Raw genomic sequence first — 27207 nt, 5'->3', positions numbered from 1 at the left:
AGTTTAAAGATGTCTAATATTCTTTATCAGATGTCACACTTTTTCCTCAGCTGGCAAATTCAAGGGGGAAAATATTTGTATGCGGAAAACTGTTGGATTGAATCATTGGCAAGGAACAGGAAACATGCCTTTCTTCATTGTGCATTGGTAGAAAATTCTCAAATTTGGGTTTTGGTTGGTTGGTTGGTTGGTTTGCGAATGGAAGGATTATTTACCAGCACCTGAAAAAATGTAGCTGTCTGGACATTATGAAGACATATTTTCCTTAACAGTGGAAAAGAGCAAGAGTCCAGTAGCACCTTAAAGACTAACAAAACATTTGGCAGAGTATGGGGCTTTTGTGACCCACAGCTCACTTCTTCAGATACACTTCCTCAGATACATTCTAACTGTATCTGAAGAAGTATCTGAAGAAGTGAGCTGTGGCTCACGAAAGCTCACACCCTGCCAGAAATTTTGTTAGTCTTTAAGCTGCTACTGTACTCTTGCTGTTTTCTACTGCTAGTGACAGACAAACACGGCTACCCATCATGATATATTTCCTTTAGTTTTCCTCTTAGTTTCCTTGTATTTGGGGCAAGACAAGATAAAATTACTTATGAAACCTTTTCACGCAAGAGGTGTAACCCATCTCCAGGTATCATCAACAGACAATCAACAGACTTGGGGAAGGGCCGTAGCTCAGTGGTAGAGCATCTGTTTAGCATGCAGGTTCAATCCCTGGCATCTCCAGTTAAAGGGACTAGGCAGGTAGGTGATGTGAAGGACCTCTGCCTGAGACCCTGGAGAGCCGCTGCCGATCTGAGTAGACAATACTGACTTTGATGGACCAAATGTCTGATTCAGTATAAGGCAGCTTCACATGTGTTCATGAGCAGCTATTTCCGTGAAAATATCCTCCGTTAATGCTTCCAGGCAAATTGTGCAGAAAATCCTTGTGTCAATCTATTTGGTTTAAAGTTTGATGGATGTGCAGTTTTAATAAGTATGCCAGGTGTTTCTAAACTGAAATACTCATCCCCTTCTATAAAAGGATACTGGCCAGACCACCCGACCAGAACTGAGAAATAGGTTCTAGAATTTGTGCAATTTCCCCTGCAAGTTGCAGAGGAAGGGCCGAGAGCCAGCGTGGTGTAGTGGTTAAGAGCAGTGGAGTCTGATCTGGAGAACCGTGTTTGATTCCCCACTCCTCCACATGAGTGGCGGAAGCTAATCTGGTGAGCTGGATTTAAGAACATAAGAAAGGCCCTGCTGGATCAGACCCAGGCCCATCAAGTGCAGCAGTCTGTTCACACAGTGGCCAACCAGGTGCCTCCAGGAAGCCCCCAAGCAAGACGACTGCAGCAGCATTTATCCTGCCTGTGCTCCACCGCACCCAAAATAATAGACATGCTCCTCTGATACTAGAGAGTTTGTTTCCCCACTCCTACTCATGAAGCCAGCTGGGTGACCTTGGGCTAGTCACAGCTCTCTTAGAGCTCTCTCAGCTCCACTTACCTCACAGGGTGTCTGTTATGGGGAGGGGAAAGCGTAGTGTGGTGGTAAAGAGTGGTGGTTTGGAGCGGTGGACTCTAATCTGGTGAACCGGGTTCAATTCCCTACTCTTCCACATGAAGCCTGCTGGGTGACCTTGGGCTAGTCACAGGTCTCTTAGCGCTCTCTCAGCCCACCTACCTCACAGGGTGTCTGTTGTGGGGAGGGGAAGGGAGGGCGATTGTAAGCCAGTTTGATTCTCCCTTAAGTGGGAAAGTCGGCATATAAAAACCAACTCCTCCTCCTCCTCCTCCTTCTCTTCCTCCTCCATGGCAGGCAAGGTGGCTTTCTGGAATGCTTATCCACTATTGCAGATCTTATGATAAACCCTATAATAAGCTTCCAAGCAACTGCGTTCTCCAAAACACAGTCGTCAAACCATTGAGGCTGACCATAAGCCCAAAACTCCGTCTGCATCATGCTGCGCTTTACCTAGGGTTGCTAACCTCCAGGTACTAGCTGGAGATCTCCTGCTATTACAACTGATCTCCAGCCAATAAAGATCAGTTCACCTGGAGATAGGTTTACCAACCTCCAAGTAATAGCTGGAGACTCCCACTATTACAACTGATCTCCAGCCGACAGATATCAGTTCTCCTGGAGAAAATGGCCGCTTTGGCAATTGGACTTTATGGCATTGAAAGTCTTTATGGCAATGAAAGGGGCATCTCTCCCCAAACCCCGCCCTCCTCAGGCACCGCCCCCAAAACCTCCTGCCGCTGGCAAAGAGGGACCTGGCAACCCCTAGCTTTACCTGTTCCCTGATCATGTAAAAGTGTGATTATTCGTTAACAGTTCATAGAGGTCAACACAATTTATTCTATTGTTTAAAAGAGTTGTTGAGTATATATGTATATTCTATACATTGGTTATATATATATATATATGTCTGTAATATATGGCGGGTGCCATTTCAGTCTTTTGCCCCCCTTTGGAAAAAACATTGATCCGGGCCTGACTGTTATCTTTGTGTTTTTTGCCTTTTCAGGATGTTCCAGACATTATACAACTACTTCTGGTGGGACCGGCTCTGGTTGCCAGGAAACCTAACCTGGGCAGACCTCGAAGTCGAAGATGGGCAGGTCCACGCCAAGGCCTCCGACCTCTACGTCATCTTCCCTTTTGCCTTCCTCTTTCTCATCCTCAGACATCTCTTTGAAATGTGAGTGTCCCTGGCCCTGGGAGATCTCACAGGGCATTGGGGGAGAAAGCGATGCCTAAAAACACAAGGCAGTGGTCCATCCATTCCTGCATCCTCATACGGCTGTCGTTACATCAGAAGGGCACCCCCTGGTGGACTCTCCTCCTCTCTCTTTAAGTCCCCGCTATGAGAAACAAACTTTAAGGCTGACAATGAGGAAATTGAAATTGTTCAAGACTCTATTCCTTGGCTCCACCATCAACCAAAAGGGAGACTGCAGCCAAGAAATCAGAAGGAGATTGAGAGGCTTATCGCACCCAGTCCAGGGAACGTTTCTGAACCCTTTATAACACGGAACATTCCTTCTCCCCCCCCCTCCCCGCACCACATTTTCCCGTTTTGGTCATGAAACCGTTTTGGAAGCATATAAAGCCTGCAATATCCCAAAACAGTTTTATGATGGTTTCAAAACTGACCCCATTCCCATAACGTTCTAGCCTCGGATGCGATAACTTTCAGACGCTTTGAGGACCCTTCCCTCTGCCCATGCCCACTTTCCCCAGCTGCCTCCGACTCCTCTCCTCCTGGTCAATCTTGTGGTCACTCCTCTTTTATTTGCTTGTGTCCTCCTTTTTTTTTTTTATCGCCGTCTGCTTTTGCTATCGTTGGGTCAAAGGGAGGCTTGTTCGTTGAGACGAAGGGGAGGGGGTGGAAGAGAGCAGGCTGCAGGATCCCAGACGGGACCGTTTCAGCTGTGCACGCCCCTTTTGATTGGTTTGTGCTTGGACTGTACCAGCACTTAAGCATGAGCGGGTGGATTGTATTGCCAAGCATTCCCCCCCCCCATCACATTGGGGAAATGTCTGCTCTCTACCTAGCCTCAACGGGAATTTCATGTTTTTGGAGGGGGAAAAACCCTTTCTTAACCTCCAAACCACCACAGCGAGCATTCTTGGCAGCCTCTGGTAATTGGAGAAATAAAAGTGTACGCTTGCAAGCCCCCCCCCCCTTTTATTTAAACCATGATAACTTCTAGTGCACCCCCCCAATCTCTAGGCAGAAGGATTTTCCCTATTCTGCTTCTGGGTCCCGATTGACTGCAAGACCCCTCTGTTTTCCCAACCACCCAACTTCTAGGGCACACTCCCCCCCCCATTAGTTTCACTAGTCAGTTACAATGCAATCTGATTAGAGAGTTCTGTGTGTGGTTTGTGTGCGTGACAGAACTAGAGGCGTCGGGGAAAAACGTGAGCCCAGCATCCTATCGTCTCGTTGCACCGACGATCCCTCGCGGGCACACCAAAATGCCAAGGAGGGGAGGTGGAGGGGAACCCAAGCAACGTTACGATTACATGTTGCTCCCTCCACGCCCCCCTCTCTCTTGTGTGCGCGCTATTTTATTGGAGGTGCACTCTGAAAGCAGACGTTTCAGAGATGTTAGAACGGGCAGGAGTGCGGGGGGGGAATTGGAATTCGCATCCAGGACAAACGCTTTTAAGTTGTTTCCCACACGTTTCTTGGACTGGGTGCAATAAGCCTTTGAGACTGGGAAGGGCAGCCATGAAGGAGCTAGAAAAGAATCTGAAGTGTCAGGATGAGTCACTGGCCACCAAGATTAAGTTAATTAATGCCATCGTATTCTCCATTACTTTGTATGGGTGTGAAAGCTGGACAATGAAGAAAGCTAACAGGAAGAAAGTAGATTCCTTTGAAATGTGGTGTTGGAGGAGAGTGGAATGGATACCCTGGACTGCCAAAAAAACAAATCAGTGGGTTATAGATTGAATCAAGCCTGAACTGACCCTAGAATCTAAAATGACTAAACTGAGGCTATCGTATTTTGGTCATATTATGAGACGGCGAGAGTCACTAGAAAAGACAGTCATGCTAGGAAAAGTTGAGGGCAGCAGGAAAAGAGGAAGACCCAACAAGGAATGAACTGACTCTATAAAGGAAGCCAAGGCCCTCAATTTGCAAGACCTGAGCAAGGCTGTCAAAGATAGGACATTTTGGAGGACATTGATTCATAGGGTCTCCATGAGTCAGAAGCGACTTGACTGCACTTATCACACACATGAGAAACAAAACGAAATGTTTGCAGATTTTGAACTGTTGATTTTCACATGCAAATTCTGGAGCGTAAGAAACTTGAGCGTGGTTAGAGTGGAACTAGAAGACCTGGGTTCGAATCCCCCCACTCTGCCACAGAAGCTTGCTGGGTGACTTTGGGCCGCTCACACCCTCTCATAGGGTTGTTGTTGTGATGATAAACGGAGGGGCTTTGATTTGCTATGGGGGGGACAGGTGGGGTATAAATGAAATAAAGGTAGATATTGATACACAGATGTGCTAAATATAAGGTGGTAAGCTCTCCTTCCCTGGAGGTTTTTAAGCAGAGGCTAGATGGCCATCTGTCAGCAATGCTGATTCTATGACCTTAGGCAGATGATGAGAGGGAGGGCATCTTGGCCATCTTCTGGGTCTCTGCCTGAGACCCTGGAGAAGCCACTGCCAGTCTGAGTAGACAATACTTACTTTGATGGACCAAGGGTCTGATTCAATATAAGGCAGCTTCATGTGTTCATCAGGTGCAATTCCAGGGGATCGCCAGGCCTCACCTGGAAATTGGCAACCAGGTAACCAACTAAATTATGCCCTCCCCTGTGTGTGTGAGTGTGTGTGCATGATAGATGCAGGATTTTGAATGGCGTCCATGTTGAATGCAGAGTGGACGCGTGAATTCTGCTTGCAATGCTGGGTCCCTGCCTCGGCACTACGGGTAGCCCGGCTTGTGTTAGGGCTCCCCTGGGCCCAGCCATAAGACTGGGATGAAGGCAGGAATTTTGTGCCCTTGACAATAAAGCCCTTGCCAAGAACCAGGAGAACAATCAGGCAAGTAGGCAGGCTGGCATCGACGGAGGCCCGACGCTGTTCCCTGGCACAATTGCTGCTTTGTCCTGCTTGCCACTTGCGAGTGGGAGGACTGGCATTATCTCAGCACTGTCCAGTAACGGGCCTGGGAGGCCAAGGCCGAAGTATTAAAGAGCAATTATTTAACGCATTTGGACAATCTCTCCAAGGAGAGGACAGAGACAAGCGGGCCTTTGTTACAGAGGCGGGCCCCTGGGTACAGCCCTGCGTCTCCGCGACGGGAGGGATAGGTGCCCAGGACATGGGCCTTGGCATGGTTAGCCAAGGGGCAGGAATCTCGGGGGATGCTGGTGCAGGCACAGGATTTGGGAGGCACAAACTGCAGGCTAGGGTTGCCAGTTCTAAGTTGGGAAGCTCCTGCACATTTGGATGCCGAGTCTGGGCACGCCGGAGTTTGGGATGGATGCCTTAGAGGCAATCTCCAGAGCCAGTGTGGTGTGGTGGTTAGAGTGTCGGACCAGTATCTGGGAGACCTGGGTTCAAATTCCCCCCCTCTGCCATGGAAGCTTGCTGGGTGACATTGGGCCAGCAGGCTCCCTCATCCTAACCTAGGATAAGACTCCTAGCAATTCCTGCTAACTGGTGAACTGGATTTGTTTCCCCACTCCTACACACGAAGTCAACTGGGTGACCTTGGGCTAGTCACAGCTCTCTTAGAGCTCTCTCAGCCCCACCGACCTCACAGGGTGTCTGTTGTGGGGAGGGGAAGGTGGTTGTAAGCCGGATTGAATCTCCCTTAAGTGGTAGAGAAAGTTGGCATATAAAAACCAACTCCTTCTTCTTCTTCAAACTCTGCTCTCCCAAGGCTATACCAGGAATTTCTCAAGCTGGAATCGGCAACCCTAAATTTTTAATTATTTGAAGCATGGTTGCGTGGCGGTGCTATTCTGACCAAACTGTTATGGACAGAGTTCCACGGATCTGGCCCCATGAACAATGGTTCTTTCCCCCCATGCATTTGGGCTGCTGCGTCAGAGGTGTCTCATCATACCAGCCATCCGCAGGTTCATGCCCACGATAATTCCATGGCTGTAATGTGCCTTGCCTCTGTTTACGAGTCAAAATGAAGACTGGCCCTGATGCATACCTGTTTTCTCCAGTGTCAGGGGATCATGCCTGTTATGTTAGGTGCTGTGGAGCGCAGGCAGGACAATGCTGCTGCAGTCGTCTTGCTTGTGGGCTTCCTAGAGGCGCCTGGTTGGCCACTGTGCAAACAGACTGATGGACTTGATGTTCTTCTTTGGAGGTTTTTAAGCAGAGGAGAAAGGAGTGGACATGTTCCTGGAGGAGACGGCTATCCATGGCTACTAGTCAAAATGGATACTAGTCATGATGCATCCCTATTTTCTCCAGGACCAGAGGACCACTGGTTGGCCACTGAGTGAACAGACTGCTGGACTTGATGGGCCTCGGTCTGATCCAGCATGGCCTTTTCTTATGTTCTTCTGTTGTCCTTATGTGTTGGGTTAACTGTGTCTCCTCCTTGCCCTCCAGGTACGTGGCCACCCCACTAGCTGGTCTCCTGAACATCAAGGACAAAGTACGGTTAAAAGCTGCCCCGAATCCCATGTTAGAAACCTTTTACTTCGCTTCTTCCAAACATCCCAAACAGGTAACGTGGCTACGGGTGAGGGATCTTTGTGTTTGCTCTGGGGTTCTGTACCATACCATGTCTCTCTTTGTGCTCTGGGGTAGGCCATCAACTTCCCCATACCTCCCTTCCCCAACCTCTCCCATCTCTTGCCAGCATGGTGTAGTGGTTAAGAGCAGTGGTTTGGAGCGGCAGAGGCTGATCTGGTGAACTGAATTTGTTCCCCCACTCCTGCACATGAAGCCAGCTGGGTGACCTTGGGCTAGTCACAGGCCTCTTAGAGCTCTCTCAGCCCCACCTACCTCACAGGGTGTCTGTTGTGGGGAGGGGGAGGGAAGGCGATTGTAAGTCGGTTTGAGTCTCCCTTAAATGGTAGAGAAAGTCGCATATAAAAACCAACTCTTCTCCTTCTCCTTCCCAGGTGGATATCGAGGCCCTTTCCAAGAAATGCGGCTGCACCGCACGGCAGGTGGAACGGTGGTTTCGCCGCCGGCGCAACCAGGACCGGCCCAGCGTGCTGAAAAAGTTCCGAGAGGCCAGGTAAATGAGAGCCGGCGGTGTGTAGGGTGCTGGGAGATCCGGGTTCAAATCCCCACATGTCCCTGAAGCTCAACGGGAAGTCCTTGGGCCGGATGTTCTCCCTTGGCCGTGCCAACCATGCAGGGTTGCTGTGAGGAGGAAGCGGAGGGCCATGAGTGCCACCCAGTTCTTGGAGGGAAGGGCAGAAAAAGATGCGGTTTGGTAGAGAAAAGCAAGCGGTTCCTATCCAATCCAGTCTCTGTTCCCTCTACTGTTGTCATGAGCAGAAGCACCCGATCAGGCAAAACAAAGCAGGCAGGTGGCTCTTTAAATACGCTGTGTTGTAACCGCCGCTAAATATATGGCCACCTGTACAGTAACTTGGTTTTCTGCCTCTCTTAATAACTAATAAATCTTCTCATCCGGGGAATCCGAGCCAGCTTCAAGTAACGGGAGAAGTAGCTTTGATCTTAAATCTGAAATACAGGATAATCTAAAATTATACGGTCAATAGAATCTATTTGATCTGAACCGCAGGTATGCAGTCTGTCAGAGAATGGGTATCTCTTGGTATCTTCCCATTAAAATGGCAGAGGGCAATGCATTCACCTGTGCTAGCACAAATGCCCTTCTGTACCTAGATCATGATGGGCAGCCGTGTTAGTCTGTCTGTAGCAGTAGAAAAGAGCAAGAGTCCAGTACCTCCTTAAAGACTAACAAAATTTCTGGAAGGGAATGAGCTGAAGAAGTGAGCTGCATGGCTCACGAAAGCTCATACCTTTCTATACCTAGGTATTCTCGGCAGAAAAAGAATATGTCTTGGCATTTTAATCGGAGGGGGAATGCCAACAGTAAAAGTAGAACACCCTCTACTGGCTCCAGCGGTCCTGCTTCTGTAATATAAATCCTTCAAATGACATTTTATCAAATTGCTCGGTTCGTGTTTTCCCAGGGCAACCGTCATTTCGTTTTGTTACATTTAAATATAACAATTTACTCTCCGCCGCCCTGTCCCGATTGGCTTTATATGGATCGCTTCTAACAAGGCTCAAAAGGCCTGTGTCCCAATTGGATTTTAAAAGTTTTGATTTTTTAAATTAAATGCTCTCCGCCACGCTTTAGCCTCCGAAGGCATTTCTCCTCGTTCTGCATGCAAAACTATCCCGGCAGCGCGTTTTGGGGCCCCCAGAATACAGCTTAAGAAAGGACAGCCAGTATTTTCTGTTATTGCATTAATCCTGATGCCTGCTGCAGACAATAACAGTGCATTCCTAAGGAGAGTTACTCATAGAATCACAGAGCTGGAAGGGACCCCCAGGGTCATCTAGACCAAACCCCTGCACAATGCAGGAAATTCACAACTACCTCCCCCCCTACACCCCCAGTGACCCATACTTCATGCCCAGAAGATGGCCAAGGTGCCCTCCCTATCATCATCTGCTTAAGGTCATAGAATCAGCATTGCTGACAGATGGCCATCTAACCTCTTCTTAAAAACCTCCAGGAAAGGAGCACCCACCATCTCCTGAGGAAGCCTGTTCCACTGAGGAACTGCTCTAACTGTTTGGAAATTATTCCTAATGTCTAGATGGAAATTCTTTTGATTTAATTTCAACCCGTTGGTTCTGGTCCGACCTTCTGGGGCAATAGAAAACAACTCGGCACCATCCTCTATATGATAGCCCTTCAAGTACTTGAAGATGGTTCTCATATCCCCTCTCAGTCTTCTCCTCTTCAGGCTAAACATACCCAGCTCCTTCAACCTTTCCTCATAGGACTTGGTCTCCAGACCCCCCACCATCTCTGTTGCCCTCCTCTGGACACATCCCAGCTTTCTATATCCTTCATAAATTGCAGTGCCCAAAACTGAACACAATACTCCATTCTGGGGACACTTTCACACATGCTGAATAATGCACTTTCTTTAACGATCATTTGCAAGTGGATTTTGCCGTTTCTCACTGTAAAATCCAGCTTCCAAGCGCACTGAAAGTGGATTTGAAAGTGCGTTATTCGGCATGTGTGAAAGCGCCCTAAGCCCATTCATTTCAATGGGATTAGACTGGAGTGACTCTCCTTTGGAAATAGATAACAATGGGTAGCCGTGTTGGTCTGTCACTAGCAGTAGAAAAGAGTAAAAGTCCAGTAGCACTGCAAAGACTAACAACATTTCTGGCAGGGTGTGAGCTTTCGTGAGCCATAGCTCACTTCTTCAGATACGGGTAGAATGTGAGTCCGTCTATCCTTAAGTAGTGATGAGTGAATTAGACACACAGAGGCAATGTAAACGTCAACAGCAAGTAAATGACGTTAGCGGGCGTGATTAGATTAGGTGTGATATGCAGAGGGGAAGTAGGCGGGGAGAAATCAGCATTGGTAATGAGACAGGAATCCCAGATCTCTATTCATTCCAGGAGAATGCATAGTCTTGAGCTTCATTATTAGTTGTAATTCAGCAGTCTCTCTTTCTAACCTGCCTTTGAAATCCCTTTGTAAGAGAACTGCTACTCTTAAATCAGCAACTGAAGATCCTGGAAGGTTAAAATGTCCCTGTCCCCCCTGGTTTCTGAATGTTGTGGTTGTAGGAATGCACTGTAAGCGTCTAGAAGCCTTAGTGTTGAAGGCATGAAAAGCAAGTGGTTAGTGAGAGGTGGTCCTTCTTCCCACCCCCCACCCCGCTTGTATACATCGCTATGTTACTCCCCCACCCCAACATGCTGAAACAGGAGCTTTAGATGGAGGCTGGGAAATTTGGCTGACACTTGGCAAGTCTACATTGCCCTCCGCTGGGTTCACTTGGGGGTTAGCTGCGTCCCTCCCTATGGCAGGAGCCCAGCCAGGATTGGGGCTCAGTTCTCACAAAGAGGGGCAAGCCTGTGTTTGGTCTGCTCTACCTTAGACTGTTCCTCCCTACAAAACACACACACACACACAAAGCCTCTCCCTGCATGATGAAAGTTAGCTTATCAGGGGAGAGGTTCTGGCCTTGATGTGCTAGGTTTCTACTTGAAGTTTTTTAAAAACCGAAATATTTTAGCATTGGAAAGTGCAGGGGTTGCGAATGAGGCTCATAAGCAGTGTGTTCGATTTCTAAATAATGTTCAAGGTTTTTAGAGTCGTATTTAGCGTTTCCCTTCCCCTCCCCTCCGCCCACCCATGGTTTTCATCTGTTCAGGAAAAAATTCCCTGTGCTTCCTTTTTCAGTTGGAGATTCACCTTTTACCTTCTTACTTTCATTGCTGGCATGTCTGTTATTGCAGATGTAAGTACAATTGTTTTGTTTTGTTTTTCCTCTATTCCTCCCCTTAAATCCCCTTTTGAAAATCTCTGAATTGTCTTCTGCAACGTCCTCCTAACTCATTCTTGGCTTCTGTCTTTGCCGTCCTGCCCTTACAGAAACCCTGGTTTTATGACTTGCAGCTAGTTTGGGAAGGCTATCCCATTCAGGTAAGTCACTCAAGTATCTTGAAATGCGAATGCTTGGGCAGAAATCCCCGAGCGAACGTTTTGAACTCTCCCCCCCCTTTTAAAAAATGTAGATCCAGACCTGCTCACTTGACAGCAGTTATCCAGGGAATTCTGCATTGTAAAGCAGATTCCTGGATGGTCCTAGAAGCCAAGTGATTCTTCTGCAAACCTGGATCGATAATTATGGCCTGGATTTTAATGAGCCCTCTAGAACCCAAAGAATAGAAAAGTTGTCAACAGAGTGTCTATCCCGCCTAGAAGGTAGCCCCTTTCCCTACAAGTCAACTTTTCTGTCGCCTGAAGACTGATATCTGTTTCGGAGTCATGAAGGTGACACCAAAACGTGGCTTCCCCCTCAGGGCTGCTTTCAGGGTTACGCGGGGAGGGGCAGATGATCCGAGAGCTAGCGTGGCATAGTGGTTAAGAGCGGTGGGCTCAGCTCTGGAGAACTGGGTTTGATTCTCCACTCCTCCCCAGGAGCGGCGGAGGCTAATCTGGTGAACTGGATTTCTTTCCCCACTCCTCCACATGAAGCCAGCTGGGTGACATTGGACTAGTCACAGTTCTCTTCGAATTGTGGAACTCCCTGCCCCAGGATGTGGTGATGGCTGCCAACTTGGAAGGCTTTAAGAGGGGAGTGAACATGTTCATGGAGGAGAGGGCTATCCGTGGCGACTAGTCAAAACGAATACTAGCCATGATGACACATACCTGTTCTCTCCATGGTCAGAGGAGCACGCCTATTATTTTGGGTGCAGTGGAACACAGGCAGGCTGGTGCTGCTACAGTCGTCTTGCTTTTGGGCTTCCTAGAGGCACCTGGTTGGCCATTGTGGGAACAGACTGCTGGACTTGATGGGCCTGGATCTGATCCAGCGTGGCTTTTCTCATGTTCTTATGTTCTATCTCTCAGCCCCACCGACCTCACAGGGTGTCTGTTGTGGGTGATTGTAAGCCGGTTAGATTCTTCCTTAAGTGGTAGAGAAAGTCGGCATATGAAAACCAACTCTTCTTCCTCTTCATCATATTGGCATTGAGGGCCAAACGAAGTGTGATGGTGTCCTCCATTTAGTTTGGCCCTGAGGTCAGTGAGGCTCCATGTTACAACTCAGGGTTCACTTGACCCATTTTTAAAAATAAGCCAGTTTCCTGATTTGGGGGCTACCCTCTTGTAAAACAGGTAGCAGTTAAACCAGTGATCCAAGTAGTAGAAAAGAGCAAGAGTCCAGTAGCACCTTAAAGACTAACAAAAATATTTTCTGGCAGGGTATGAGCTGTGGCTCACGAAAGCTCATACCCTGCCAGAAAATATTTTTGTTAGTCTTTAAGGTGCTACTGGACTCTTGCTCTTTTCTACTACTGCAGACAGACTAACATGGCTACCCTCTGTGAATTATCAGTGATCCGAGGTGAGATATCTGTCGGGGTTTCCACTTTGACAGTCAAAGGAGGGACGGAGGGGAGTGGGTGGTGTCGTAAGAACATAAGAAAGGCCCTGCTGGCTCAGACCAAGGTCCATCAAGTCTAGCAGTCTGTCCACACAGTGGCCAACCAGGTGCCTCTAGGGAGCCCCCAAACAAGACGACTGCAGCAGCATTACCCTGCCTGTGTTTTGCAGCACCTGATATAATAGGCATGCTTCTCTGATCCTGGAGAGAATAGGTATGCATCATGACTAGTATCCATTTTGACTAGTAGCCATGAATAGCCCTCCATGAACATGTCCACTCCCCTCTTAAAGCCTTCCAAGTTGGCAGCCATCACCACATCCTGGGGCAGGGAGTTCCACAATTTAACTATGCATTGTGTGAAGAAAGACTTCCTTTTATCTGTTTTGAATCTCTCACCCTCCAGCTTCAGCAGATTACCCCACATTCTGGTATTACGAGAGAGGGAGAAAAGCTTCTCCCCTGCCCACTCTGTCCATACCATGCATAATTTTATAGACCTCTCTCATGTCTCCCCTTAACCACCTTCTTTCCAAGCTGAACAGCCCTAAGCGTTTTAACCGCTCCTCGTAGGGTGCTTGCTCTAGCCCCCTGATAATTTTAGTTGCTCTTTTCTGCACCTTCTCCAGGTGCAACAAGCCCAAAGCCTAACTCTGTTTCGTTTTCCAGACCCTGCTCCCTTCCCAGTACTGGTATTACGTCATCGAGCTGTCGTTCTACTGGTCTCTGCTTTTCAGCGTTGCCTCAGATGTGAAGCGGAAGGTGGGTGTGTTAAGGAGTGAATTTGGGGCGCACCCAAGCCTGGGCGCCGGGATCCCCGCTTGATCGATGCTCTTTCGCGGTGGGGTCCCGCACATCTTTTCCATAAGGGGAGCACTTTTGAAAGGAGTCTTCTCCCTTGCATGGGTGGCATGGATTCCTGAATACCCCCAATCAAACAGAGGCAAAGACAGAAACAACTATTTTTATACAGTTATGATTTATATTATTCTATAAGATCTTTTGTTGCTTCACTGATTTCCCATTTTCCTGTATGTTCTCACAAATGCCACTTAATCTGTTTGCTGTCTGGTAAAGGATGAGGCTGTTAACTCTATCCGTTGTTTATTATTTAATGGCTGCTTGGAAGATACGTCAAAGGTTTTATCAGGTTCTGCCTAAATGCTCATTTGCATACAGGCGCTCTTTTTGAACACATGAAGCTGCCTTCTACTGAATCAGACCCTCGGTCCATCAAAGTCAGTATTGTCTACTCAGACTGGCAGCGGCTCTCCAGGGTCTCAGACAGGGGTCTTTCACATCACCTACTTGCCTGGTCTCTTTAACTGGAGATGCCGGGGATTGAACCTGGGTCCTGCTGCATGCCAAGTAGAGGCTCTACCACTGAGCCATGACTCTCCAGGATCTCAGGCAGGGGTCTTTCACATCACCTACTTGCCCAGTCCCTTTAAGTGGAGGTGCCAGGGATTGAACCTGGGACCTTCTGCATGCCAAGCAGATGCTCTACCACTGAGCCACAGCACTAGAACTGGAGGAAGGGTGGCAAACAGCTAGCCCCTTGGAAAAGGGTCGCTCTTAAAGGAGTGGATCCCCGGCATCCAGCCCAGTAGTTTAAGAGGAGCTACTCAATTGGCATCGGGTTTCGCTAAATGCAATTGGCAATCAGATCTGGAACATGGACCGTTTTTTGTTTTGTTTGTTTTTTGCTCAACGAGGCTCGCAGTTGAGAGCCAGCATGGTGTAGTGGTTAAGAGCGGTGGTTTGGAGCAGTGGACTCTAATCTGGAGAACTGGGTTTGATTCCCCACTCCTGCACATCAGCGGCGGAGGCTAATCTGATGAACCGGGTTGGTTTCCGCACTCCTACACAGGAAGCCAGCTGGGTGACCTTGGGCAAGTCACAGTCCTTTTAGAGCTCTTTCAGCCTCACCTACCTCACAGGGTGTCTGGGGTGGGGTGGGGAGGGGAAGGGAAGGGAAGGCAATTGTCAGCTGGTTTGATTCTCCCTTAAGTGGTAGAGAAAGTCAGCATATAAAAACCAACTCTTTTTTTTCCTTTTTCTTCAGTTGCTTTTCAATCGGCTTTTAATTGAGAATTTTGATTTAGGCTTATTCTTATTCTTATTGTATGATGATCTTTGCTGTTTTATCTTTTGGATGTCACCGAGTCAGGCCCGAACTAGATGGGATGGTGTCGTTGTGGCTGCCACGAGGGCACCGCTGTCATTTTAAAGTCATTTCAAAACGATGCTAGGGCCTGATCCCAATTGGGCTGGCTCTCATCGGGGCTCTCGTCCCCTCCTGCACATCTTCTCAAGTGCTGAAACAGCCCCAGGGGTGAAGGTGCAGCCACCTCTGCCCTTGATAAGGTGGCAGGGGAACAGGGGACTGACCACAAGCGCCTCAGCCTGCTGCGCTGCGGACCTGATCAGGATTGGGCCTTGTTGACTTTTTAAACGGCAGTGCCTTCCTTGTGGTGGCCACAAGGACGCCACACATCCATTTTGACCCTTAGTCTATAGTTGATATCTGACACAGTGCAAAGAACGATGGAAAGGCAGTATAGAAATAATTGAGGAAAATCTTCTTTGGCAAAAAAAAAAAAAAGGTAAAACACCTCAGTGGAATAGACTTCCTCGGGAGGTGGTGGGATCTCCTTCTCTGGAGGTTTGTAAGCAGAGGCTAGATGGCCATCTGACAGCAAGGCTGATTCTGTGAACTTGGGCAGATCATGAGAAGGAGGGCAGGAAGGGTTGAGACAGTGTATGGCTCTCGTGGCCATTTCTTATCACTTTGGGGTCAGGACGGAATTCTCCAGATTGGCCAGGAAACCTGGAGGGTTTTTGTTGCCAGTGTAAGGGGTCACTTGGGGCCTGGTGGGGGGGAGGTGGTTGTGAATTTCCTGCATTGTGCAGGGCATGGGACTAGATGACCCTGGTGGTCCCTTCCAACTCTATGATTCTATGATCCTTTTTTGCGGGTGGTGTCTCAAAGGTGTGATACTGCTTTTCAGCCAGGTGGAAAGGACCGAGGGTAGCTCGGTGCGTCTCAGGATCCATCTCCCTGCGTTCCTTCATGAAAGATGGTCTTTGTTCACATAGGATTTCACGGAGCAGATCATCCACCACGTGGCAACCATCATCCTGATGACCTTCTCCTGGTACACTAACTACATTCGCGCTGGGACCCTGGTTATGGCGTTGCACGACTCCTCGGACGCCCTGCTAGAGGTGAGTGACTCCCCCCGCACCCCAAAATCCCTATATGATTCTTGTGTCATAACCAGTTGTAAAGACGAGAATTCCAGCGCTTGAACCGGGAGGGTGAATTTTTCGTTCCGGCACCCTTACCAACCCGCCCAGGTGAAATACCAGGGAACCGAGGTATCTTTCCTTGGATATATGGGGATTAGGAGCCCGGTGGTGCAGAGTGGTAAACTGCAGTACTGCAGTCAAAGAGCTCAGCTCACGACCTGAGTTCGATCTCGACGGAAGTCGGTTTCAGGTAGCCGGCTCACGGTCGACTCCTTCCATCCTTCCGAGGTCGGTAGAATGAGTTCCCAGCTTGTTGGGGGTAAAGGGAAGATGACTGGGGAAGGCACTGGAAAACCACCCGATAAAACAAAGTCTGCCTAGTAAATGTCGGGATGTGACGTCACCCCATGGGTCAGGAATGACCCGGTGCTTGCACAGGGGACCGTTACCTTTATATGGGAATAGGTGGTTGGGGGGGGGGCGTCCTAAAAATTCAGGGCTGGCACATTCTCTTTGGTCTTGCTGTACCTTTCCGTGCAGTACCCAAACTTGGTTGCAAGTAATCCATGCAGCAGTCACCTCTGGGCTAGATTACTGTAACTCGCTCTACGTAGGGCTGCCCTGGAGACTGTTCTGAAAGCTGCCGCTGGTTCAGAATGCAGCAGTGAGGGTCCTTACAGGGTCCCCCGCTGAGAGATCACATGCAGCCAGTGCTCGGACAAGTGCCCTGGCTCCAGCTAGAATACCAGAGCAGGTTCAAAGTGCTGGTTCTTAACCTTTAAAGCCCTAAACGGTCTGGGACCTTTGTATCTGCAGGACCGCCTCTCCCGATACGACCCCCCCCCCCCCCCGGGAGCATTATGCTCATCAGATGCCAACTGGTGGTCCCTGGCCCGAGGAGTGTCCGACTGTCCTCCACCAGGCCCAGGGCTTTCTCGGTACTGGCCCCGGCCTGGTGGAATTCAGTCTCTAGTGAGACCCACAGGTAGGGTTGCCAACCTCCAGGTACTGCAATGAAATGGGCACTTCTGTGCTCATCTACAGAGATTAGGAAATCAGCACAGACACAAATGTATCACAAAGTGCAAACATTCTTATTGAATGCTACAGTATATAGATTCACACTGTCGATACAATACTAAACACAAACTATCCTAATCCTAAATATATACAAGGTGTAGACATAAAAATCCATCCAAAAGTGACTCAGTCCAATATGAGAGAAATATCCATCTGGTAATATATCTCAGTAATCTTCTCAAGAATAGATGGTCTTCATATTATTATTACAGTGGGTAGCCGTGTTAGTCTGTCTGCAGTAGTAGAAAAGGGCAAGAGTCCAGTAGCACCTTAAAGACTAACAAAAATATGCAGGAAAAATACCCTACCAGAAAATATTTTTTGTTAGTCTTTAAGGTGCTACTGGACTCTTGCCCTTTTCTACTATATTATTATTAGTGATCCTTCATTCTGGTATCACCAGGAAAAATCCTCATAGAAGGGGTACGGCCGTTTTGATATTCTTCTTCAGCCCCACTTCGATACCTTGGGGTTGTGGAAGTTTCCTTCCACTATGAAGGAGATATAGGTCACCATATAGGGAGCCAGACAGGAGAGAGAATGACGCCACCAGAAGCCAGCCAGATCTCTTGGCGGGCCTTTTAAACGCAAATGCAGCTGTTTCTTCATATATCTATTTACTGATGCCCAAATAAGTCAAAGATAAAGGTCCCCTGTGCAAGCACTGGGTCATTCTTGACCCGTGGGGTGATGTCACATCCCGACATTTTCTAGGCAGACTTTGTTTGCGGGGTGGTTTGCCAGTGCCTTCCCCAGTCATCTTCCCTTAACCCCCAGCAAGCTGGGGACTCATTTGACCGACCTCGGAAGGACGGAAGGCTGAGTCAACCTTGAGCCGGCTGCCTGAAACCAACTCCTGTCGGGATCGAACTCAGGTCGTGAGCAGAGCTTGGACTGCAATACTGCAGCTTACCACTCTGCGCCACGGGTGATGCCCAAATAGGTCAATGCCTTTTTCTGTGGTCACCACTTGAGGGCTAATAGTGTACTCCCCTCCCCAAACCCGCCCCCCCAGGCTCCGTCCCAAAACCCTCCCGCCGGTGGCAAAGAGGGACCCGGCAACCCTACCCACGGGCCCTGCCGGATCTTACACCGTTCTGCAGGGCCTGAAAGACTAAGATGTTCCGCCAGGCCTACGGTTGAGGGCAGCGGCGGGTTTTCCACCAGAGCTGGGCTCCCTAGAGCTATTCTCCCCTCGTTTTTTTCTACGGTTTACCACCCCTGTGTGGGGAGCCTGGCTGTTTTGTCCCCTGAGTTGGCCGAGCCCCTGTGCGCCAAATTTTAAGCGACGTTTGTCCTGATTTTGAATTGGTTTGACTTGAGAATTGTTGTTTTAGTCAATATTCTATAGATCAAATGTGTCATTGTATTTTACGATATATTGCTGTTGTTACCCACCCTGAGTCCGGCTTTGGCCAGGATAGAGGGCGGGATATAAATCTAATAAATACAAATAAAAAAATAAAAACCCTGGCCCTGGCTGTTCCTCTGATTTTTTGGGGTGTGGGTCCCCCTCCTCTTCTCTCTCTTGGCAGTCTGCAAAGATGTTTAACTACGCCGGCTGGAAGAATATGTGCAACAACCTTTTCATCGTGTTTTCTGTGGTTTTCTTCATTTCCCGGCTCATCATCTTTCCATTCTGGTGAGAGATTTCTCATTTTGGGGTGGGTGGGGGTGGTAACAAGTTTGTAAGGGCAGATGCCAACAAGTTTATATTTCCGGAGTTTGCTGCGAAGATCTGCTCCAGTTAGTGAGCCTGTGTGGGGTGGTGGGAGGAGGAGGAGGCGAAGAAGAAGAGTTGGTTTTTATACCCCGCTCTTCTCTACCTTTAAAGCGTCTCAAAGCGGCTTACAATCGCCTTCCCGTCTCCCTCCCCCACAACAGGCACCGTGAGAAGTAGGTGAAGCTGAGAGAGTTCAGAGAGAACTGTGACTAGCCCAAGGTCACCCAGCAGGCTTCATGTGTAGGAGTGGGGAACTGAACCTGGTTTTCCAGATTAGAGTCCCGCCGCTCTTAACCACTACACCACGCTGGCGGACTAGGATCTGAGAGACCCGAGTTCAGAGCCCTGCTCTGCCCTGAAGACCCATGAGTGATCTTGGGTCAGTCACACTCAATGAAGCTAACCTACTTCACAGAGTTGTTGTGAGGATACAGTGGAGGAGGCATGATATACGCCAGCTTGGAGGAAGAGTGGGTGGGAAGAGAATGCGTGGGCTGATTCCCCCCCCCCCCATGCATTGCTTCACAAACCCCTGCTTTGACTCTTGAAAGCTCATACCCTGAAAATCTTGGAATCATAGAGCTGGAAGGGACCACCAGGGTAATCTAGTCCAACCCCCTGCACAATGCAGGAAACTCACAACTACCTCCCCCACACACCCCCAGTGACACCTACTCCATGCCCAGAAGATGGCCAAGGTGCCCTCCCTCTCATCACCTGCCTAAAGTCACAGAATCAGCCTTGCTGTCAGATGGCCATCTAGCCTCTTCTTAAAAACCTCCAGGGAAGGAGAGCTCACCACCTCCCGAGGAAGCCTGTTCCAGTGAGGAACTGTTCTAACCGTCAGAAAATTCTTCCTAATGTCTAGACGGAAACTCTTTTGATTTAATTTCAACCCGATGGTTCTGGTTCGACCTTCTGGGGCAACAGAAAACAACTCAGCACCATCTTCTATGTGGCAGCCCTTCAAGTACTTTAAGATGGTTATCGTGTCCCCTCTCAGTCATCTCTTGTTGGTCTCTAAGGTGCTGCTGGACTTGAGTCCAGCTATTCCACTGCAGTCCGACATGGCTACCCTCTGAAGCTGTCTTGTAAGAACTGTGTTACTGGATCTGACCAAATATCCATTTAAGCCAGGGATGGGGAGCGTCAGGCCCGGGGGCCATTTAAGGCTCGCGAAATCATTTGGTCTGGCCCTTTGTGGGTCCTGGCAGATCTATAGCTCAGAAGGATCTAAGAATGGTGATCCGCCCCCTCCGCGGACAGGAATAGCCTCTATTCAAGGCAGATGTGAGTTTGTTTTGCTGAGAAAAGGAACCTTTTTCCCCCCTTGCAAAAGAGTCGTTAGCTATGGAGCTGCTAGGACCGCCCAAGAAAGCGTGTTAACCCTTTCCCACCTGGGCCATGGGGAAACGTATTGGTTGGCTAATTTTTAAGTGGATAATTTTGTATGGCCTGCGAATGATGTTATAAATATCCAAATGGCCATTGGTGGAAAAAGGTTCCCCACCCCTGATTTAAGCCATGGTTGCAGCCAGGAATTCACCAGGGTCAGGTGCAGAGGTATAATACCTCTGACTGTGAACACATGAACCCATGAAGCTGCCTCATACTGAATCAGACCCTGGGTCCATCAAAGTCAGTATTGTCTACAGTACACAGACCGGCAGCGGCTCTCCAGGGTCTCAGGCGGAGGTCTTTCACAGCACCTACTTGCCTAGTCCCTTTAACCTGAGATGCCGGGGATTGAACCTGGGACCTTCTGCATGCCAGGCAGATGCTTTTACCACTGAGCCATGGCCCCTACCCTCAAATTGTGGAAGTTCTGTTTAGCAGCTTTGCTCTTGGATAGCTGGGGAAGGCGCCGGTCTTAGCAGAACGGTTCTACAGGATCCGATCCGTCATCATTTTCTGCACCTCGTAATGTGTGCTAACTTCTTGCCCAAGTTAAAATGCCCCCCAAGTGTTTCCCCCAGGGCAGGCAACATTGGCATGTTAGCTCAGGATGCCAGTGGTCACCATGCGAGCCAGCATGGTGTAGTGGTGAAGAGCGGCAGACCCTAATCTGGAGAACCGGGTTTGATTCCCCAGTCCTCCACATGAGCGGCAGACTCTAATCTGCTGAACTGGGTTGGATTCCCTGCTCCTCCACATGATTCCATCTGGGTGACCTTGGGCTAGTCACAGTTCTCTCTGAACTCTCTCAGCCCCACCTACCTCGCAAGATGTCTGTTGTGGGGAGGTGAGGGGAAGGAGATTGTGAGCCGGTTTGATTCTTCCTTAAATGGTAGAGAAAGTCGGCACATAAAAACCAACACTTTCTTCTGGCAGAGCTCTTCTGCCTTTTAATGATGCATAGGAATTGAACATGTGGGGGCAAAGCTGATCCATTTACCCGTCTGCACTATTTGGGGCCGGTGTTACAACCAGAGAGACAATTTCCTCTTCCCCCTCTCTGTCGAGCAGGATCCTGCACTGCACGGTGATCTACCCGTTGAGCCTGTACCCTCCCTTCTTCGGCTACTATTTCTTCAACTTCATGATGATCGTCCTTCAAGGCCTGCACGTATTTTGGGCTTACTTCATTCTGCGAATGGCCCATAAATTCATAACTGGAAAGGCAAGCACACTTTCCCCCCTTAAGCTTCTGTTTTTCTGGGATAAAGGAAAGGGCGGGGGAGCTTTTGAGAGTGGGAAAGGGCGGGGGAGCCTTAGAGAGCCAGCATGGTGTAGTGGTTATGAGTGGTGGTTTGGATCAGTGGACTCTGATCTGGAGAACTGGGTTTGATTCCCCACCCCTCCACAGGAGCGGCGGACGCTAATCTGGAGAACCGGGTTGGTTTCCCCACTCCTACACAAGAAGCCAGCTGGGTGACCTCAGTCTAGTCACAGTTCTCTTAGAGCTCTCTCAGCCCCACCTACCTCACTGGGTGTCTGTTGTGGGGAGGGGAAGAGAAGGTGATTGTAAGCCGGTTTGAGTCTCCCTTAAGTGGTAGAGAAAGTCAGCATATAAAAACCAGCTCTTCTTCTTCTTCTTTAAACTCTTACCTCTGCCCCCCTTTAAGAAACAAACAGGAACCCCCAGTAGCTTCATTGTTTTTGCATAGAAACGTCCAGGTACTAGCTGGAGATCTCCCGCTATTTCAACTGATCTCCAGCCGATAGAGATCAGTTCACCTGGAGAAAATGGCCACTTTGGCCATTGGACTCTATGGCAATGAAGTCCCTACCCAAACCCCGCCTGCCTCAGGCTCTGCCCCAAAACCTCCCGCCGGTGGCGAAGGGGGACCTGGCAGCCTGCGGGATCTCAAAGAATTCTGCAGGGCCTGTAAAATGGACTTATTCCTCCAGGCCTATAGCTGAGGGCAGCTACCGTTTTCCATCTGTGCCGGCCTCCCTACCCCCTCCAATCCTTTGCTTACTGTAAATTGTTCCCCCCAAAAATTGGGGGGTCCTGATGGCCCTTTCAGGCTCTTCAACAGTCCCTAGGCCTTGACAATGAGCGCCATCTGTTTATTATTCAACCTAATGATTTTATGGGGAGGGTAAAGTGATTATTTTCTATTGTGGTTTTTTGTGCTTTGTGTGTTAAGTATTGGATTGTTAGCGTCCCGAGTTCTGGCCTTGGCCAGAGACTGAGGGTGGGATAAAAATCAAAATAAATCAAAATAAATAAATACTGCAGCACAGAGAAGAATGGAAGAGCCCAGCCAGACCAGTGGCCGATCTAGTCCGGACTTATTGTTCACACAGCAGCCACCCGGTTGTACTGGAGGGGCATTAGGGTTGCCATCCTCCAGGTACTAGCTGTGGAGACCTTCAGTTACAACTGATCTCCAGCCGTCAGGGATCAGTTCGCCTGGAGAAAATAGCCACTTTGGCCATTGGACTCTATGGCACTGAAGTCACTCCCCTCAACAAACCCCGCCCTCCTCAGGCTCTGCCCCCTAAACCTCCCGCCAGTGGCGAAGAGGGACCCGGCAACCCTAAGGGGTGTAGAGGCCAAGTCCTTCCCCTGATACTGTCTCCAAGCACTGGGCTTCAGAGATTTGCTGCCTCTGTAGATGGACGGCTAGAGTCGAGGTCAGTAGCGCCTTAGAGACCAGAAAGATTTTCGGGGTATGCACTTTCAAGAGTCAAAGCTGCCTTTGCTATCTGAAGACGGGAGCTTTGACTCTTCAAAACTTATACCCGGGAAATCTCGTTGGTCTCTAAGGTGCTACTGGACTTGAATCTAGCTCAGGGATCTCAAACATGTGACCCGTGGGGCGGATAAGAACATGAGAAAGGCCCTGCTGGATCAGACCCAGGCCCATCAAGTCCATCAGTCTGTTCTCACAGTGGCCAACCAGGTGTCTCTAGGAAGCCCACAAGCAAGACGACGGCAGCAGCATTTATCCTGCCTGTGCTCCACAGCATCTCAGATAACAGGCATGCTCCTCTGATCCTGGAGAGAATATGCATGCATCATGACTAGGATCCATTTTGACTAGTAGCCATGGATAGCCCTCTCCTCCATGAACACATCCACTCCCCCCTTCAAGCCTTCCAGGTTGGCAGCCATCACCACATCCTGGGGCAGGGAGTTCCACAATTTCCTTCTGTCGGTCCTGAATTGGTTGCCTAGGTTGCCCTGAGTGGCAGCAGAAACTGGCACCAAATGCGGGGCAGGGGGTCATCCTGGGGAGAAAAACCAAAAAGAAAAATAAGGCCTTGTCTACTTACAAGAAGTACTGACCGTGGTTTCTGGCGATTCCCAGAGCCAGGAAGAAAGGAACTCCACCGCTGAGACCTCGGCAAAGTGCAAACAAAATAACCACACCTAAATATAATATGTACATATTTTCATGTGACGGACACAAACATCTGAAAGTGTGTATCGAAGGTCACAACAATATGTTGCACCAGCCCTTCAAAAATGTAGTCAATGGCTAAATAATAACAATACAAAGGCAAAGAAGCAATTGGTGGAAGGGAAAAAGTTACTTTAATAAGTTTTGTAACTCCAATGTGATTCACGTAAATCTTCTTCAGGGGGAATCTAATAAAGAAAGATCAACACAAAGTATTGACATAAATATATGTGATCTGGGTACCCAAGGTTGGGTGAAAGGAAAATATATATAAGTCTATGTGTACAGAAAGTATAATTTATTAGAAGCACTATATAAAACTTAAAATTATTTAAAAGCATTAAAATAGCACAATGGCATTTCCTGAGGTTGATAACTGTAACCATATACCAAATGCGTTTTGGCCTATGGGGCCTTCATCAGTGGTTAATTAAAACCCTTTGTAAACCTGGACACATTTACAGAAATACATTAATGAATACAAATACATATCTGCACATAGTATTTGAGAGTCTTATACTAACCAGTATTACAACAAGAACCTATTATACCAGATGTTTGAGTAATTGAGAATAGTATTTACAACATCTACACATGCCTGGTTGGGTTTGAGCTGTCTGTATTTGTATTCATTAATGTATTTCTGTAAATGTGTGCAGGTTTACAAAGGGTTTTAATTATCCACTGATGAAGGCCCCATAGGCCGAAACGCGTTTGGTATGTGGTTACAGTTACCAAGAAAATTACATATAGGACAATTACACAGAGCGTGAACAGACTGCCATATCTGAACACATCTGAACATAGGAAAATTTAATATAATACAAACAACACCATGTTCTATATGAACTTGCAAGGAAATCACTTCTTTAAATTCACTTTAATTAATACTGATCTATTTAGATTCTACCTCAAAACATCCCGTGCAAAAGCAATAAAGCAAACGTGAAACTTCTCCAGCTGAAGCCAATTTTTATCTACAAAAGTGCTTGCCGAGAAATGTTCTCATGTAGTGAAACGTGTTGGCGTTGCAAAACCTATTAAAGTATAATTTCATTTCCCTGGCACCAAACGTCTCTTCGCCTTTGTTTCGCTTTGGGGCAGCCCCCTCCTTTTTCTTCATTAAATAATAACAATGCCATATGTACGGGGCGACACTATCAAAAACACCACTTAAATGCACATTTTCAGGTTATGTAAATCCTGACGGTTGCATAAGACGAGCTCCCGAGTACTGCTCAGTTCAAACAGCGGGTAGTCTACAGTTTGTTTTAAACCTCCCCATTAAGGTCGGCAGGTCCGTCTTCGCCACCGGCGGGAGGTTTTTGGGGCGGAGCCTGAGGAGGGCAGGGTTTGGGGAGGGGAGGGGCTTCAATGCCATAGAGTCCAATGGCCAAAGCTGCCATTTTCTCCAGGGGAACTGATCTTTGTTGGCTGGAGATCAGTTGTAATAGCAGGAGATCTCCAGCTAGTACCTAAAGTTTGGCAGCCCTATTGCAGAGGTTTTAACGTTGTAGTTTCTTTCTTGCTTGCTTTTGTATGGGGACCTCTCTCCCCTCTTCTGTTTTTTTTTTTTATTATTATTATTCCTAGACTTACCCTTCTCACTTCTAGGGTTGCCCCCCTCCAGGTAATAGCAGAAGATCTCCTGCTATTACAACTGATCTCCAGCCGACAGAGATCAGTTCACCTGGAGAAAATGGCCGCTTTGGCCATTGGACTCTATGGCATTGAAGCTTCTCCCTAAACCCTACCCTCCTCAGGCTCCGCTCCAAAAATTTCCCGCCGATGGCAAAGAGGGACCTGGCAACCCTACCTACTTCCCATTCACTAGAGACAAAATACATAGTCCCTGTATTGCCACATAAATATTGATGGAGAATAATCAAAAGCCTTTGCCATTGTAGCAATGGGAAAAGAGATAATGAGGAGACATCTGAGCAGATAATTTTTCTCTCAAGCCAGTGGTCTTCATTTCATAAGTGTTGATGGAACATATTGTTTTGATCTTTGAGACACACTTTTGCATTTTTGTGTTTGTCCCATGAATATATGTACATATTATATTTGTGTGGTTATTTTGTCTACACTTTGCAGAGTAGGGTTGCCGGGTCCCTCTTCGCCACCAGCGGGAGGTTTGGGGGGCCGAGTCTGAGGAGGACGGGGTTGGGAGAGGGGCTTCAATGCCATAGAGTCCAATGGACAAAGCAGCCATTTCCCCCAGGGGAACCGATCTCTGTCGGCTGGAGAGCAGTTGTAATAGCAGGAGATCTCCAAGTAGTACCTGGAGGTTGGCAGCCCTATTGCAGAGGTCCTAACTTTGTAGTTTCTTTCTCGCTTGCTTTTGTATGGGGACCTCTCTCCCCTCTTCTGTTTTTTTGATTCCTAGACTTACCCGTGTCACTTCTGCACAGTTCTAGGAATCATCAGGAACTGTATAGCCAAAACTTCCTGTAAGCAGATGAGGCCTTGTTTTTACTTTTGCTCCCCCCACACAACTAGGGTTGCCAGCCTCCAGGAACTAGCTGGAGATCTCCTGCTACCACAACTGATCTCCAGCCGATAGAGATCAGATCACCTGGAGAAAATGGCCGCTTTGGCAATTGGACTCTATGGCATTGAAGTCCCTCCCCTCCTCAACTCCTGCCCTCCCCAGGCTCCGCCCCAAAAACCTCCCGCCGCTGGCAAAGTGGGACCTGGCAACCCTACCCACAACCCTCTCGCAGGTCGCCAGGCAGCTTACTCGGCAAGAAGTTGAATGAGAAGGTCTTTTGGTCACTTCCCATTTCCTGATTTCTTTTTTTTTTCTCCCCTAACTGTCCCTACAGGTGGTGAAAGACGAACGCAGCGACCACGACGAGACGGATAACACAGAGGAGGAAGAGGAGGAGGTGGTGGCTACAGCGGGGTTTAGCACAAAAAATGGCCCCCTCACCAACGGACACCCCGTCTTGAACAATAACCACCGGAAAGCCGACTGATCCCGGATCCCCTCCGGCTCCAGCTGGTCCATCGTTTCACTGCAAGCTGAGAATTTTGAGGCTGTACTGAAAACTTTTCCGCCAGGCGAACTTAATTCCTCCGAGAGCAGAAGGGGGCCTTCCCTTCTCCGGCGTTCGACCCCTTCCTCAAATGCGGGCGGCCGTGCGGGTCCCGTATCGCACTGAGATCGGGAAGGGGCTCGGGAGCTCCTGCTGCCTTGCTGTTTCCTTAAGAGAGGAAAGCTGCCCCGCCGGCCTCTTTTTTTCGGACAGGAGGGGCAACTGGAAAGTTGGCTTCTTTGGGGAAGGGATGGATGGATGGACGGCCTCTTTCTCTGGCCCTCGGTCCTTCACCAAACTGCCTTAAAAAACCTGGGGTGGAGATTATGAGCCCTGAGACTGGGTTGCCTTTTGATTCCCCCCCCCCATTCCCCCCTAAAATACAAATTCGCTCACGACCCAAAAGGTACGGGACAGGAAGCACCGTGTGATATTGCTGACCCACCCTCAGCACCCCCTTTTTTAAATTCTCTGTTCTGGTAATGGCCCCTTAAATGACACAACTTCCCCTTGCAAGTCACCAGTCCTCACTGATCCTTTCTTTATTTTTTTCTGTGCCAAACGCTTGTCACATTTTTAGTTTAAAAGGAAGCTGGGCTTCGGCTCTCTGACTTCCCTTCCTGCTTCC

General features: G+C 48.6%; 1 protein-coding gene across 1 annotated transcript; it reads left to right on the top strand.

The window, feature by feature from the left end:
• The first annotated feature begins 2522 nt into the window (after window positions 1–2522).
• CERS2 (ceramide synthase 2) lies at window positions 2523–26519 on the top strand. The gene is made up of 10 exons (XM_056853911.1): window positions 2523–2695; window positions 7100–7217; window positions 7618–7736; window positions 10920–10977; window positions 11112–11162; window positions 13300–13392; window positions 15730–15858; window positions 18498–18604; window positions 21152–21305; window positions 26367–26519. Exons 1-10 carry the CDS (start codon window positions 2523–2525, stop codon window positions 26517–26519), a joined length of 1155 nt encoding a protein of 384 aa, XP_056709889.1.
• The last annotated feature ends 688 nt before the right edge of the window (window positions 26520–27207 follow it).

This window comes from Euleptes europaea, chromosome 7 (assembly GCF_029931775.1).
Source record: "Euleptes europaea isolate rEulEur1 chromosome 7, rEulEur1.hap1, whole genome shotgun sequence".
NCBI classification, from domain to species: domain Eukaryota; kingdom Metazoa; phylum Chordata; class Lepidosauria; order Squamata; family Sphaerodactylidae; genus Euleptes; species Euleptes europaea.
The sequence above is the reverse complement of the archived record's forward strand: the minus strand, read 5'-3'. Positions and strand labels throughout refer to the sequence as shown.